General features: G+C 41.2%; 1 protein-coding gene across 9 annotated transcripts in view; it reads right to left on the bottom strand.

Moving 5' to 3' along the window:
- MAST4 (microtubule associated serine/threonine kinase family member 4) overlaps positions 1-15,772 on the bottom strand; it is a 589,582-nt gene that overhangs the window by 402,376 nt on the left and 171,434 nt on the right. For all 9 annotated transcript variants that reach the window (XM_021076748.1, XM_021076749.1, XM_021076750.1 and 6 more), the window contains one exon: positions 3,267-3,391. In XM_021076748.1, the coding sequence (XP_020932407.1) occupies positions 3,267-3,391 (125 nt within the window). The remainder of the gene's footprint in view (positions 1-3,266; positions 3,392-15,772) is intronic.

Raw genomic sequence — 15,772 nt, 5'->3', positions numbered from 1 at the left:
CCAGCATTGCCACAGATGTGGCATCGGTTGCAGCTGCAGCTCAAACTTGATCCCTGGCCCAGGAACTTCCATATACCACTGGTGCACTGCTCACCGCCCCCCCCCCCCCGCAATAAAAAAAAACAACTTGCAGGGTAAATAAGCTGATAAATTAAATGACTCTTTGATAAGAACATCATAAGACTGATTTTAGAGGATATCTTCATTTTTCTATTAATAGTTCTGCTTGTTTTTGTTCCTTATTCCCAAATATCGACGTGTTTTATTAATGAATCAATCAGTTTCTATGTCTGAGTACACAAGTACCAGTATTAAGCTCATTATTTTGTTGTTTTAATTAGAATGATTCACTTGGCAATAAACATAAAAGATCACCATTTACATGTTAAGAACAAGACTGCAGTGGCCCCCAAAGCACTTCTGTTTAAAAAAAAATTACTGATTACGAGGACTTTTCCTCTTTCCTTAAAAAGTAAATGCTTCAGCAAAATAAGCTTTTTTTTTTTTTTTTTTTTTTTTTTTTTTTTTGTCTTTTGTTGTTGTTGTTGCTATTTCTTGGGCCGCTCCCGCGGCATATGGAGGTTCCCAGGCTAGGGGTTGAATCGGAGCTGTAGCCACCGGCCTACGCCAGAGCCACAGCAACGCGGGATCCGAGCCGCGTCTGCAACCTACACCACAGCTCACGGCAACGCCGGATCGCCGGATCGTTAACCCACTGAGCAAGGGCAGGGACCGAAGCCGCAACCTCATGGTTCCTAGTCGGATTCGTTAACCACTGCGCCACGACGGGAACTCCGCAAAATAAGCTTTGAATACAATTTTCTCCTAAAATAAGAAGTAACTTTGGACTTGGGAATAGGGTGGAGGAAAACATTAACCACCATCATTTTAACTGTACTTTCAAAAATAAGTCCCAAAATTTTCATGAGAAGAAAGTTTTGGTTTAAAGATCATAGTCAAGTTTGAAGTCATAAAATATCCTGAAAGGATTTTTTAAGGGATAATTATTCACTGTATTCAGAATCTTTATTATTCTAAGAGTAGAAACAGGGAATTCTGAAGCTGAATTCCAGAGACTATTTAATATGTCTTTTCATCTTGTGGTTTTATAGATGAGGGGATACAATCTGACACTAAGTGATTTGCTCAAGTTTATCCAGCTACCTAATGACAAAAGCATGACTGCAGGTTAGACCTAAATCAAATCTCTCTACATTATTGAATGATTCCCAAATATCCTACACAATTTATTACCAATGTATAACATTATAAGGCATCATCACGCACTGATTTATATATTATTTGCATCATCATTAGTAAAACACATTTAAAAATCTATCCCCATATCATATAACTCTACCAACCTATACAAAGATAACTCAACTTCTAGGCTGTGCCAAAGGTGAAAGCTGAAAATTAATGGGCCCTCTAGAAAACAAAATTGTAGTAAACATCATGATTAAAAACCAAAGTCTTAAAAACCAAAACGAAAGTCTACATTATTTTTTTAAAAAGGAAGGTAGGCCTCCATGCTGCTAACAAATACACAGGTATTTATGCCACATGTCAACCTGAGTTGTGGAGAGAGGGCTGCAGTTGGAAAAATGACCATTTCTCAGTGAGTTTAGAAAAGAAGGGTCCAGGCAAGGGTTACCAATGAATACAAAATCTAAAAGAAATTTTTGCTAAGGAGAAATATGTTTGCAGGTCCTCAAATTATCTCCCCATCAAATCCTTATTGACTGAAAGAGGAAAATTCTAACTAGCATGAAGAAATGGGCCAGCACTTTGGGTGAAAAGAATTAGCATCATAATGAGGGGCCAGGTGGATAGCATGCACCCACAGACGCTGTGATCTGAAAGGACATAATGTCACCAATGTCACAATCTGGCCTGGAACACAAAACCTGAAGGTCACCTTGAGAAAACATTAGAACATATCAGGTACGTGTAATATGAGCAATATTCCATTAAAAAATGGGGGGGGTGCATAGTCTTCAAAAATGTCAGTGTTCAAAAAAGGCAATGAAAGGCTGTGGAAAGGTTCCAGATTAAAGGATAATTAAATGTAATACATGACCCTAGATTGGATCCTCTACTGGAGGAGGAAAAATGCTATAGAGGATATTATTGGGCCAATTGATATAAATGAAATACATGTGGCAGAGTAGATAAAGGGCTTCTTTCGTGCATGAATTTAATGAAGTTGATAACTGTGATAATGAAAGGCCATGCTATATATAAGCTACTCTCAAAGAGTTAAAAAATTATGCATCTTTATGTATGTGTCTGTGTGTTTGTACACATGCATGTATACAAAGAGAAAAGCCAACAGGGCAAGAGGTTAATACTTGAACCCACACAAAGGATCAACTGGGGTTGTATTTGTCTCATTTCTGCAATTTTCATGTATGTTTGAAATTATTTTCAAATAAGAAGCTGATAAGAAAACAAAAAAAGCTTAGAAACATTTTCATTTCTTTTGAGGGAAGAGTTGAAGCAGGGTCAAATTTACAGAAATATTCCAAATTAGGCTGGGCAGACTTGTAAAAAAATTAGCACACTGAAAGCAAAGTAATTTCCCATTGCCAAACCTGTGCTTAATATACATATATATATATATTTTGTCTTTTTGCTTTTTATTGGGCCGCTCCTGCGGCATATGGAGGTTCCCAGGCTAGGGGTCCAATTGGAGCTGTAGCCCCCAGCCTATGCCAGAGCCACAGCAACGCGGGATCCGATCTGTGTCTGCTACCCACACACACCACAGCTCACGGCAATGCCAGATCCTTAACCCACTGAGCAAGGGCAGGGATCGAACCCGCAACCTCATGGTTCCCAGTCGGATTCCTTAACCACTGCGCCACAACGGGAACTCCTGTGCTTAATATTAAGTGTAAGTTTTGCTTTGCTTTGCTTTGCTTTTTAGGGCCTCAAGTGTGGCATATGGAAGTTCCCAGGCTAGGGGTCGCATCAGAGCTACAGCTGCCGGCCTATACCACAGCCACAAGAGCAGATCCAAGGTGCATGTGCGACCTACACTATATAGGTCATGGCAAGGCCAGATCCTTAACCCACTGAGTAAGGCCAGGAATCGAACCACATCCTTATGGATCCTAGTCGGGTTCATTACTGCTGAGCTATGACAAGAAATTGCAAGTGTAGGTTTAAGTTCAAATCTAGAACAATAAACTTAGAATAATCCCTAGGTTGGTGGTGAGATGGAGCTACCCCAGCCCATGCAGACAGAGCCCAAGGACACTCACCAAGCTTGCCGTGAGCGAGGGTGCCGACTGGCCCAGGGCCTGGCTGCGCATGCGCACGAGGTTGGATGTCTCTGCAGAGCTTTGCCAGGCCTGTCCCGCTGGGGGGTTTGGAAGGAGGTATCTCCCTGTTGGGTTAAAGAGAAGAGAGTGTGAGTAGCAGGCAGAATGGCAGTGCTTCTGTGGCAATGTCAGAGTCCTTCCTGGCCATGATTCTTCTATACCACTTTTGCCATACACTGTAATTACACTGATGCACAGCCATTGGAAGCAAATAGTTTTACTTAGGTCAGGAGATCCAGTAATAAGTTCTCACCCTATTTCCCCACATAAACCCAAATAAACCTCTTCATTGCCAGTGTCTGTAGCTCTCAGCCAGGGCAGCATGAAGAGTGTTCTTACCACTATATATTCCAGGGGAATGTACTGAGTATATACATAAATACACAAAGTATTCTCAGCATTGTAGAAATAAACATGAACATTTACAAATGGACTTTTAAAATATCTAATATGGGGAGTTCCTGGTGGCTCAGAAGGTTAAGGATCCAGCATCATCCCTGCTGTGGCTCTGGTTACTGCTTTAGCATGGATTTGATCCCTGGCCCTGGAACTTCTGCATGGCATAGGCATAGCCAAAAATAAATATCAATTAATTAAATATCTAATTTGGAAAATGAAACTAGGAATCATCTAGAAAAATGTCTACAAAGATCATGACCGGAGTTCCCATTATGTCTCAGCAGTAAAGAACCCGACCAGTATCTGTGAGGATGCGGGTTTGATTCCTAGCCTCATTCAGTGCGTTAAAGATCTGGCGTTGCCATGACCTGTGGTGTAGATTGCAGATGAGGCTCGGATACCAAGTTGCTTTGGCTGTGGTGGAGGCCGGCAGCTGTAGTTCCAATTCCACCCCTAGCCTGGGAACTTCCTTATGCCATGGGTGTGGCCCTAAAAAGAAAAAAAAAAAAAAAAGATCAAGACCAACAAAAGGAAGAGTTGGAAGTTTTCAAGGTGAAATGGGGCTGATGCCTCTTTCTTCCAGCTTTTCTCTGAAACACTGGGGTTCATCCAGTTTTGTCAACAGAGCAGGTAACAGTATCTCTTTGCATAAACCAGGACATTAGTATCAGTTGTAGGTTCACTGAGCAGTTTACATCAACCTTGAGCTCTCATATATATATGCGTATGTCTTTAAAAGTCAAACAGCTGAACCAACTCTCACAGTATTACTTCTTTAGTTCATGGACTAGACTGGTTTTCAACACCAAGATATAAGACTTTATAATTCTAGGAAGTTACAATGGATATGAATATTTACATAGTAATGAAGTTCAATAAAAGCAGAGATCACTTCTGATTTTTTTTTTTCTTTTTATGGTTGCACCTGCATACAGAAGTTCCCAGGCTCGGGGTTAAATCAGAACTGCAGCTAAGGCCTACACCACAGCCATAGCAACGCCAAATCCAAGCCACACCTGTGACCTGCACAGCAGTTTGCAGCAACACTGGATCCTCAACCCACTGAGTGAGTCCAGGGATCGAACCTGCATCCTCAGGGACACTGTGTCAGGGTTCTTAACCCACTGAGCCACGACAAGATTGCCAGGTTTGATTTTTATGTATGGCACAATGATTAGTCATAGAAGGTGCTCGTTAAATAGTTGTTTAATGATTAAATAACAAGTGGGTACTTCTTTCCCCCCAAACACATAAGGACAATGAAAAGACAGCAATTAACCTAAAGAATCTCCTCTAAAGGCTGCACATGTGAGGACTCCCAACTTCATACACCCCTGGAATCATGAGGGACTGCAGCACGTGTGGCTGGGAGCCTGCATCAGAGGGAATATTTAGGCCCTGGATTCTCTCCAATACATCTGTTCCTTGTAAAGAAGCCTCACCCTCTTTCCTCAGGCATGTACTTCCCAAGCACCCACTGGTTAGTAACGACTGAAATATATTAACGCATGTGAAAATTCCAATTTTATGGTAAGACAAGAAAAACTTAACCGCAGTAAATTTTCTCTGCCCTTTGTCCTCCTCTCTGCCCTCTCTTGTGCACTCTGTATCTGCATTACAGATGGATCAAAACCTCCACATTGGCAGAAATACCTGCTCAACCATAAAGACGGACATCTTCCTAGCATCAACAAGTCAACTCCTCAAAAGATAACATTCCTTCTTAATCTTATAAGGGGCCACGATGACCCAGGATCACTACTCACTTTTTATTTGAAGATCTGGATTGTGACAACCATCTACATCATTTAATGTGCAGCCGTCTGTCTCAAAAACCCATGTAACTGTCCTTTGACCTCTGGTGGGCAGAACGGTTCTCAGAACTTTCTGAGAGGCTGTTCACAGGTTACAGTCCTTAATTTGGCTCGAATAAGATTTTCCCTTTCTTTCTTAAATAGACTATTTTTTCCCAGCACGAGTTTACTATTAGTGCACAGACTAACGAGAAGCACTATCAGAGTACAGGCACTGGGGCAGGTCTCATCAATTCTCCATATCAAGAGGGCTAATGCCCGAGTCCAAGTGATTTCAAAAACTTACATTTTAATTGCAAAGGAAAAAAGTCTTCTTATTTTGTCAAAATTGTTCTTTCACTCTCTTTTTATAGAGTGAAAGCACAGACTCTAGAGAAAACTAGATCTGCTTTTGAGATCTTGACCTGTAGCTCAGTGACATTGGGGAAGGAAGTGAGTTAAACTCTCTTGGCCTTGGTGTTTTCATCTCTAAAATGGAGAGGATAGGATTTACCATTTAAAGTTGATGAGGGAATTGGAGGACTTTATGAGTGAAGCATTCAGGCAATGTTAGCTATTTAGCCATAAGAGCAGTAAACAAAGAAAGGTATCTTTTTTGCTTGTATTTAGTTTCTTTTCAGTCTCAAGGAGAAAATGTAAAAAAAAAAAAATATATATATATATATATAAATTATATATTATATATTAAAAACTATAATCACACCAGGGAAAACCATTATCAACATTTCAGTAGTTTCTGGCTGGACTTTCTTTCTGTAACTTGTATTTTCTTCCAAAAATGGGACCATATTGATTTTGGTCACTTATTCCCCTGCCATTAACCCCACATATTAGATTATGCACTTTTCCAAGCAAATAAATATAGAAAACACCAAATAACTGAAGTGTAAACACTATCATTGAAAATTCAAATAAAATTATGTTCTGTGGTTGTGGTCACCATCTCAAACCATTCATATATATGGTTACATTTAGAGTCTAGAATGGTATTATTTTCCTGGATTTATTTTGAAACATGAACTAGAAGCTAGATTAAGAGGGGCTTTGGGAAATCCAACCCCTTTAGACCCCAAGTAGGACATTAATAAAGAAGCAGGAAGACTACAGCCTGTATTTAGAAATGCCAACATCAGTAGTACATGAATAAATGATTTCTTTAACATAGAGATAACTATTTGAAGGACATTACTTGTTAAAATATACCAACCCTCAGCCATCAGAATCAATAGAGTTTTTAAACATTCTGATCTTTCCTGTATCTTTTCCCTTATATTTTCTTTGTACATGTTTCAGAAAGAAGCCTGATAGGAGGAATAGGAACTACATGGTGTTAAGATTTACATGATACCAAGAAGGAATGACTCTACTCCGGCCTCACCGCTGCTCTGCCGCAGACGCTTCATTTTAAAGAAAACTAGGAGTAGATAAAAAACATTCAAATTTAATGCAATCATGGAAAACTTTGAAAGGCAAACATTTCAGTTAACTCAAGAATTTTTTAAGTCAGTCTTTTTTCTTTTTTACTAGAAAGTAATTATTAGACTACATTCCCATAACCCCTCCCCCCCGAGATAAAGAAATGCTTATCATTTATGTACCTCTAGGACCTGACATAGTATAGTGCCTGGCATTTAGTAAATGCTCAATAAATGCTTACTGACTGAAATGCAGTTAAACTATACTATCTGATAAATACCTGATCAAGTCTAAACAGGAGGGACAAAACTGAACAGATTATTTTCTTAAATTTCATTTGTAGGATAGCATAATAGCTAAAATACATTGAGGACTTACTATATATGCCAGGCACTGTAATACCTTAAAAGTCCTTTGGGGTACTAGGTGATATTACCTCCACTTTAAAGCCCAGAGAGATTACATAATTAGACAAAGGCACACAGCTCAAAAACGGGTAAAACCAGGATTCTTACTCTGCAGCTCAAATCTTACCACAGGAAAGTATTCATCACATATGCTTAGGTAAAAAAATAATAATAATAGTAATAATAAAGTTACAAGTTAAGATAGGATGCATTTATATTCATAAGAAAATATTTTTTTATAAAGAGAGAGGGAGAAAATTGACTGAAAGGATGGGAAATGGTAGCAGATAGGATTAAATGAGATAATCCATTAACGCACTTAGCCTGGGACATGGAAAGCAGACAATATACTATTACTATTTGCTTCATTCTAAAAACTTTATAGCTCCGTGGATACAACCCAACCACCAAAACAGCAACAAAATAAAATATAGCATTTCCTTGTGGAAAGGAAACAGCAAAATCAGAACTCTAGTTAAAAATCTCTAGCAGGGAAAATGAGGAACAGATCCAGGGAGGGGTATGCCATCATGTTTTATTATTTTAAAAGTTACCCGCAGGGAATAATGGGATCTATTAACTGAAGTTTAAAGAATTACATTTTCACTTGCAGTTTTAATAAATTTAGTATGAATTTTTAAGTATATCTGAAGGATGTGGCAAATATTAAGCTTTGATAAGGCTGGGTGGCAGGTATTCGAGGTTGTACTCAATTATCGTCTATTAACTTCTGCATATGATATTCTAAAATATTGCTTTGAATGAGTCCCATCCCAAAATGTGCTCTGTAACCTGGCAAACTAGCCAGGGGCACAGTCCCTCCATCCCTCAAATGGCACCTCCTCAGGCAGCATAAGGGAGGGCCTGGGTGGGGAGGCAAGCACCTAGGGCAAAGGTTCCATGGGGAACAGGAGTAAAAGGGAACCCCAAGCACCCTCATCCCGGCCCCAAGGTCCAGGGACGACAGCTGTGACTGGTAGCTGCTCCCTTTTTGAAGCCAGTGGGAAGACCCAGCTGAAGCAGGGTCAGCCCAGAATAAACCCCCAGGGCAGGTGACACCTCTGAATCTAGGATCCATGCCCCTGAGTGAGGCATGCTTTGGGCAGGAGGTCAGACTCTCCACAAACACCGGGGGAGGGAGAACGAGGGACCAGAGCCCTTCCCTTTTCTCCATGTGCTCCAAACCACACTTTGAACTCTTCAGTTTTGTCCAGTCTCCCAAGCGAGCAGAGACCACAGCCCACGGGACATGCATGTCGTGTCTCTTCTGAAATCACTCAGTCCTAACATGACCACCTTTATTTATTGGTCGTCGATGTTTATTTGTTGCTATCCCATGAGTGAGTCTAATGTGGGTAACGAGACCATAACCAGGCCTGGTCAAAGACAAAGCTGGACACTGCTGCACGTGGTAAGGACAGATTTTAAGCAGTAATAACCACTGCCCTAAGGGAAAAGAGGCCAGCAGGAACTGAAACCCCCTTGGACTGGTTAGACAAGTAAATGCATGTTTGAAGGGGAGACTGAGGGAGGGAGTAGGGTAGGGAGCAGCTTCCCTTAGTTAAGCCAGGGAAGCAGGAAACAGAAAGGGTGAGTCAGTGTAACTGAGATCAGGCCAGCTCTGCCTGCTAGGAATCAGAGGAATGTTACAAATTGCAGGGTCTGTTAGCACAACACATGGGACTTTTTATTCCTGCCTAGACCCCCATTAGTGTTAATAGGGAAAAGAGGACAACAGATGGATTTAAGGCAGTCATTAGAAGGCACGAACACTGTGCCATGGTTGGGAGTGATTACATCAAACTTTATACCAATTCGCTTTCTGATGACTACCAAGAGCCTCTAAAAAGTGTGTTGCTGTTGTATTCATGCATCATTTGCTGCCTACGATTTAAGAAAATTAGCATCTGTCAACTGCATTATTCAGCTGCACAGGGTGGAAATTAATGGATAATACCATTCCCTATTTGTTGTATGAGAGGTGAGCTTGCCTAGCAATCTGGCTGCTCTGTTTTAATACCGCATGGAGCTTGTTGGTACAACTGGAACTTTGATCAGCTCTGTGTTCTTTGGAAACACATTTCCAAAATTCCAATATGCTTATTAAAATATTTACTAGCTATTTTCTACTGACATAACTAGAAATTTAGAGGCAATCAACAGAGGCGCATATTAAAGCTGAAATCAGCTAGCCGTAGTGATAGAAGAACTTGTCAAGCATCAGCCATAGAGGTATGGGTTATTTGAACAGGCTTTTGGGTTATTTGAACAGGTTATTGTTTCTGTTTATGATCATAGGGCCTCTACTTAACAAAATGCATAGGAAGATGTGCAGCCTTTTAAGGTTCTATATGAAAAGAAGTCCATTACTAAACCTAGACTCAGATTGTGCCTTGGCTCTGTCTAGGCCACATATGGTTTCTTCCCTGGAAAGTGTTTTCCTTTGTTTCCATCCTGAGTTCAAAAAAACAAAAACCCGAGAAGGAAGACCTCCATAAACATGTCTTCAAATATTAGATAGATGCTTTGAGAGCATCCCAAAGCTGGAAGTTTCCCTCTGAGGCAGGAAAAGTATCAGGTCAGCAATAATTTCAGCAGAATGCCTATATACAGAATTAAATATAGCCTCTGGAGGCCTACTTTGTCATCAGAGAATAATGATACCTGACTAGATGTAAAAGTTTCCAGTAAAAAAGTTCCATATGACCTGAAAAGTAACATAGATTTAGCAGTCAGTCCATGGTCTTACATTTTGGGTTACTTCTCTTGACTACAAACAGAACAGCAAAGGGAAAATAAGACCTAGGAACTATATAACAAAGCAGTCATTAGAAGTGGCTTCTAGGGCAAAACAGAAAATTCTGCTATGTATATTTTCACACACACACACACACACACACACACACACACACACACACACAGACACCCTCTCTCCCTTGCTTAGACAAAACCACTGCACCTTCCATAGGAAAAAAATGAGGGGGTCCTTTTTATTGTCCAAAAGGAGGCAGCCACAGTAAACTACACCAGTACCTGCTTTACAGATTATACTTAAACATACTGAAGCTTCCTCTGAATCATTTACAAGTCAGAGGAACTGAGTGTTTCAAGGCCCCTTCAAACCTTTGAAATGGAGAAGCTTCAAGACCATGATAAGTCACTACCTGAATGTGGGCAGAATCCATGAGTCAGCAGCCATCACCCTACAGTGCACTCCACCATCATCAAAATAGTCTTCCTTTATGCCCCATTGCTCACCCTAAACATCGGTTCCTGCACCACAGCCACTGTCATGCTCACAGGCAATTATGGCCTCCCTTTATTCATCTTCAGCTGTGCTACCACAACACAGAGACATGGTTCCTTTCATCTTCCCTCTCACATGGGTGACTGACTTCCAATTTCTTGTCCCCACTGCAAAAGAATAACTATACCTAGACAGTGTCGACAATGCTGCTAAATCAGTCTTCTTAATGGCATAAATAAATGTAATTCGAGAAGCCAACAAACTTGTGACCAGGGAGTGCTGAAGCTCACTGACTCCTATAACGAGCCGCCATTCTAGTCTTTAAAAACAAAAAGTAGGGTGTGTTGACTCACACAAGTCAAGTCCAAAGCAGAGTCTTGACCCTAAGTCCTGGAAGACATCACTGCCTACTAGACAGTGATCTGCAGTTGACAAACAAACTGAGAGCTGAATGGCGGGAGGATGCATGTCTTTTGGGAGCCTGGGTGTCAGAGCGCAGTGATGCCAATTAGGTATCAAGGTCTGAATGAAACTAATCGCCCAAGGCAGCAGTCTCTCAACGCCTTTTTCCTAATAGTCTCAAACCCACCAGAGATGTTTAATTTCACTTCGTAGAATATTATCACCAGTGTGCTGTATTTAACACAGAATGACAAGGCAACATTATTAACCACAAGGGTCTGGTGACAAAATTAGGGCGATGCTTTAATCGGAAGCTTGTAGGATGTCCCGTTGTGGCTCAGTGGGTTAAGAGCCGACTAGTATCCATGAGGAGGATAGTAAGTTCAATCCCTGGCCTCACTCGGTGGGTTAAGGGTCTGGTGTCGCCACAAGCTGCGGTGCAGGTCACAGATTGCAGCTCACCAATTTGACCCCTAGCCTGGCAACTTCCATATGCCACAGGCATGGCCCTTAAAAAAAGAAAAAAAAAAAAAAAACAGAGGAAACTTATAGTAAGTAGACTGACTGGGCCATGACAAATATTTCTGGAAGTCTCTAAAGCCCAATTCCAAATAGTGAGAGAGCTAGGGACTGTGGGAAAATAGGAGAACACACACATCTACAATACAGAACTCAAAACCCCTGGACAAATCACAAGGCTATGGAGCAGCATCTCAAGCGGCCTCAGCCACTGCAATTTTAAATCGAAAATAACTTGCAGAGTGGATAATGTGGCAAGGTGATTCAAAGGTACAGTGACCTTTTTACTCTCAATCACAGAGAGGCGCCCTATTACTCTTGCCACTGAATGACAAAAGGGCAGAAATGCCAACACACAGTCTATTTTCAAATTGAAACAATTCACATCTACACGTAGAGAGCAGTGTATCTGGCCTTTCGTTTCTTTTCCCTCACCTTGTTCTTACAGAGGAAATATTTCTTCTCATCAACCAAGATTAGCAAATTCTAATAAGGGGAGATTTAGGATCATATGAGTTAATATATAAAACAGAGCTTGGGAAGGTTCAAGCTATCTATTATTTAAAGTACTTGCACCCCTGCATTTGGTGGACAAACACCCAGCAAATGCAGCCATTCTGTGATGAGACCCAGCCCTGGCCAGCACGTCCCTGTTGCAGCTGGACCACCAAGGTTGTCTCCCTTCAGATGGTGACTGTCTAGATTTAAAATTCTTATCAATGGGGTTCCTGTCATGGCTCAGTGGTTAACGAATCCGACTAGGGACCATGAGGTTGCAGGTTTGATCCCTGGCCTTGCTCAGTGGGTTAAGGATTCGGTGTTGTCATGAGCTGTGATGTAGACTGCAGACGCTGCTCAGATCCCGCATTGCTGTGACTCTGGCACAGGCCGGCAGCTACAGCTCCGATTAGACCCCTAGCCAGGGAACCTCCATATGCCACGAGCGTGGCCCTAGAAAGGGCAAAAAGACAAATAAATAAATAAATAAATAAATAAAAAAATACAATTCTTATCAAAAAATACATAATGGTTTGGCGCTAAGCTCTAGCTCTACAGATCGAAGGCTAATGTGACAACTTAGAACTGATCTTTAAACAAGTATTAAATAGAGCTACTCTAATGAGCACATGGTAACAAGCATCTGACACCAAGCAGCAGCAGTGCCTAGAATGTCTGTGTGTATGAAGCACCCAGGAGCTGGGTGGGAACCGTGTTTAAGCAATGCTGGGTCAGAGTTAACATCTGCAATCTGGCCGCCTTCCATCCCCGTATTGAAATATAATTCAGCAGAATGAATTGCTAGACATGTCTAACCCCCCTGGGAAATGACAGATATTGATGAATGCTGTTGGGAAGATATATGGAAGGAAACGGCAAATAAATAGAACCATTTTTTCTCAGAGTCGTTTTGCAGATAGGTGGAGCAGCTGTTAAACTACTTGTCAGCTCCCCATCCTCTCCTCCTCTTTCTCCCTCCTCACCCCCATCTAAATTCTCTACACCTTACTAAATCCTTCCTGAGGACCAGTATCTTGCTTTCTTCAAAATAATACTCAAGCAGTAAGAGCCATCTCCTCCTCTCCTGTCATACTCTGGCTTCTCAACCCAGTCAGTCCAATCCCTTCCAAAATGCCACTTCATCTGTACGTCCCCCCCACCCCCCACCGTGGATCCTGTAAAGACAGGCGATTCTTAGAAAACACAAACTTGAATTGCACAGGTTCACTTATCCATGGATTTTTTTCAATAGAAAATTCTACAGTAGCACATTATCTGTGAATGGTTGAATTCATAGATGTTGAACCACGGATCTGAAAGAACCATGCGTAGGGAGGGCTCGCTCTAAGTTACACAGGGATTTTCAACTCTGCAGATCAGTGTCGCTAACCCCTGCCCTGTTCAAGGGTCAACTCACTGTTCAATTCTTAACCGCATGGAATGAAACTCTTCAATTCAAATCCAGTGCCATTTATCCCCAGTCATGAGGTTCAAATCCAAAATGCAAAAGCTGACTACTACCACGTAGTAGCTGAGTGACCCTGTAAACCTCTTAAGCCTGTTTCCTGTAAACATTCTGTAAAATGGACATGACTGGCTAACTTCTGGGGTGATAGTGAGGACCAGCTTAGAATGTGAACAGCCTGTCATACCATTTGGCAAACAGAAGGCTCACAATAAACAATGATCTATTATCCCCTCTACTTTCTATTGCTAAACATCTCTTTCTGGTGAGGGCACGCCTCGTCGGTGTCTCCCTCAGACCGGATCAAATGCTCTCTAGCTCAGGGCCATCGGAGTAAGGGATTCTCATCCATTTACCACGTGGACTCAGGAGCACAGAGTGGGAAACAAGTCAGACAGGGTCCTGCACCCTGGTTAGCATTTATCGGCAAGGGATCCCCCCAATAAATTACTTTCCCTCTCTGACGTCTCCATGTCCAGATCTCTGGTGATAATGGCAGCAAGTAACCTATGTCAAGTGCCCAGCAAGTGGTAGCTCGGGTCCCCTCTAGGATGCTTGACCCATTCTGGCATCACTGGCATTAAACCCACAACCAGGGGTACTCCTAGCCTTACCTTCTCCCATGAACCACCTACTTCTGTGGGGCTGCATGTGCACAGAGGGCCATTTATTTCTGTGCGCAATACGCTCTTCTACATTATAAACTTGGTGTCAACTGGGATCATATCTCATCTGTCCCTGTGCCCCACATCACACCCCACACAAAGAACCTACTGAACTTTTACAGGATCGAATACTTACATCTGTGCATGTTAACTCTCCATTCTGTTTCTCATTTACATTTCTCCCAAGGTTTGCATTTTTCCATTTTTGTTTGGCTCCCCATTGCCTAGCGTATTCAAACATTTAGTTGTTTTGTAATCGTAACAACAGTGAAAAGGCTCAGGGGCCTTAAACTTGGTACAAGAACATTATGGCGCTTTCTCCAAAGAAGACAGACAGATGGCCAAAATGCACATCAAAGGATGCCCAACACCACGAATTATTAAAGAAATGCAAATCAAAACTCAAAGAGGTATCACCTCACACCAGTCAGAATGGCCATCATCAAAAAGTCTATAAACAACAAATGCTGGAGAGGGTGTAGAGAAAAGGGAACCCTCCTACACTATTGGTGGGAATGTAAGAACAGTATGGAGGTTCCTCAGAAAACCAAATATAGAACTACAATACGATTCAGTGATCCCACTCCTGGGCATATATCTGCCAAAACCATAATTCAAAAAGATCCATGCATCCTTATGTTCATCACAGCACTATTCGTAATAGCCAAGACATGGAAGTAATCTAAACGTCCATCAACACAGGATTGGATAAAGAAGATGTGGTGCATATATACAATGGAATATTACTTATCCATAAAAAAGAATGAAATAATGCCATTTCCAGCAAATGGACCTAGAAATTATCATCCTAAGTCAGACAAAGACAAATAATCATACGAGATCACAAATATGTGGAATCTAATAAATGATACAAAAAAACATACAAAACAGAAACAGAGTCAAAGACTTTGAAACCAAATTTATGGTTATCAAAGGGGAAAACACAGGGCGGGAGGGATAAATTAAGAGGTTGGGATTGACATTTGCACACTACTATGTATAAGATAGACAGGTAATTAGGACCTATTGCATAGCACAGGGTAAACTATCGATACTGTGGTAATAAGCTATATAGGGAAAGAATCTGAAAAGGAATGAATATATGTATACATACAACTACATTGTACACTCAAAACTAACACAATTTTGTAAAGTCAACTATACTCCAGTAAAATTTCTTTTTTAAAAAAAGAACATTATGTCACTTCTCCTGGCTTTGATTTTCTGTTCTAAAACCCATCTCCAAAAGAGTCCAACACCTCCACAAAATACTGTGTATTTTCAAAGGCAAACTGATTAACGTCGGTACATGTGAGGGCAATTTGTACTTAATATCTTACTTTTGGGGAAATTATGAATCCCACTCAGTAACATGCTTTTTGCACACCACCATGCTTTGATTGACACACCCAAATGTCACTGGCATTTTGAGATGCTAAACCTTTCTGACAACTGCTCTACATCTAACTACTTACGACAGAGGCCAAGGAGGAATTGAGGATCTGAAGCTTTCCAAGAGAAACAAAAAGAACAAAGGCAGCCACGGGGGCATAAAATAAACTTCACATGACAATCTAAGCAGAAATTTCCAGACAGGTTTAAATGTCCTAACAA

Source organism: Sus scrofa, chromosome 16 (genome assembly GCF_000003025.6).
Source record: "Sus scrofa isolate TJ Tabasco breed Duroc chromosome 16, Sscrofa11.1, whole genome shotgun sequence".
Taxonomy (NCBI): Eukaryota; Metazoa; Chordata; class Mammalia; order Artiodactyla; family Suidae; genus Sus; species Sus scrofa.
The sequence above is the reverse complement of the archived record's forward strand: the minus strand, read 5'-3'. Positions and strand labels throughout refer to the sequence as shown.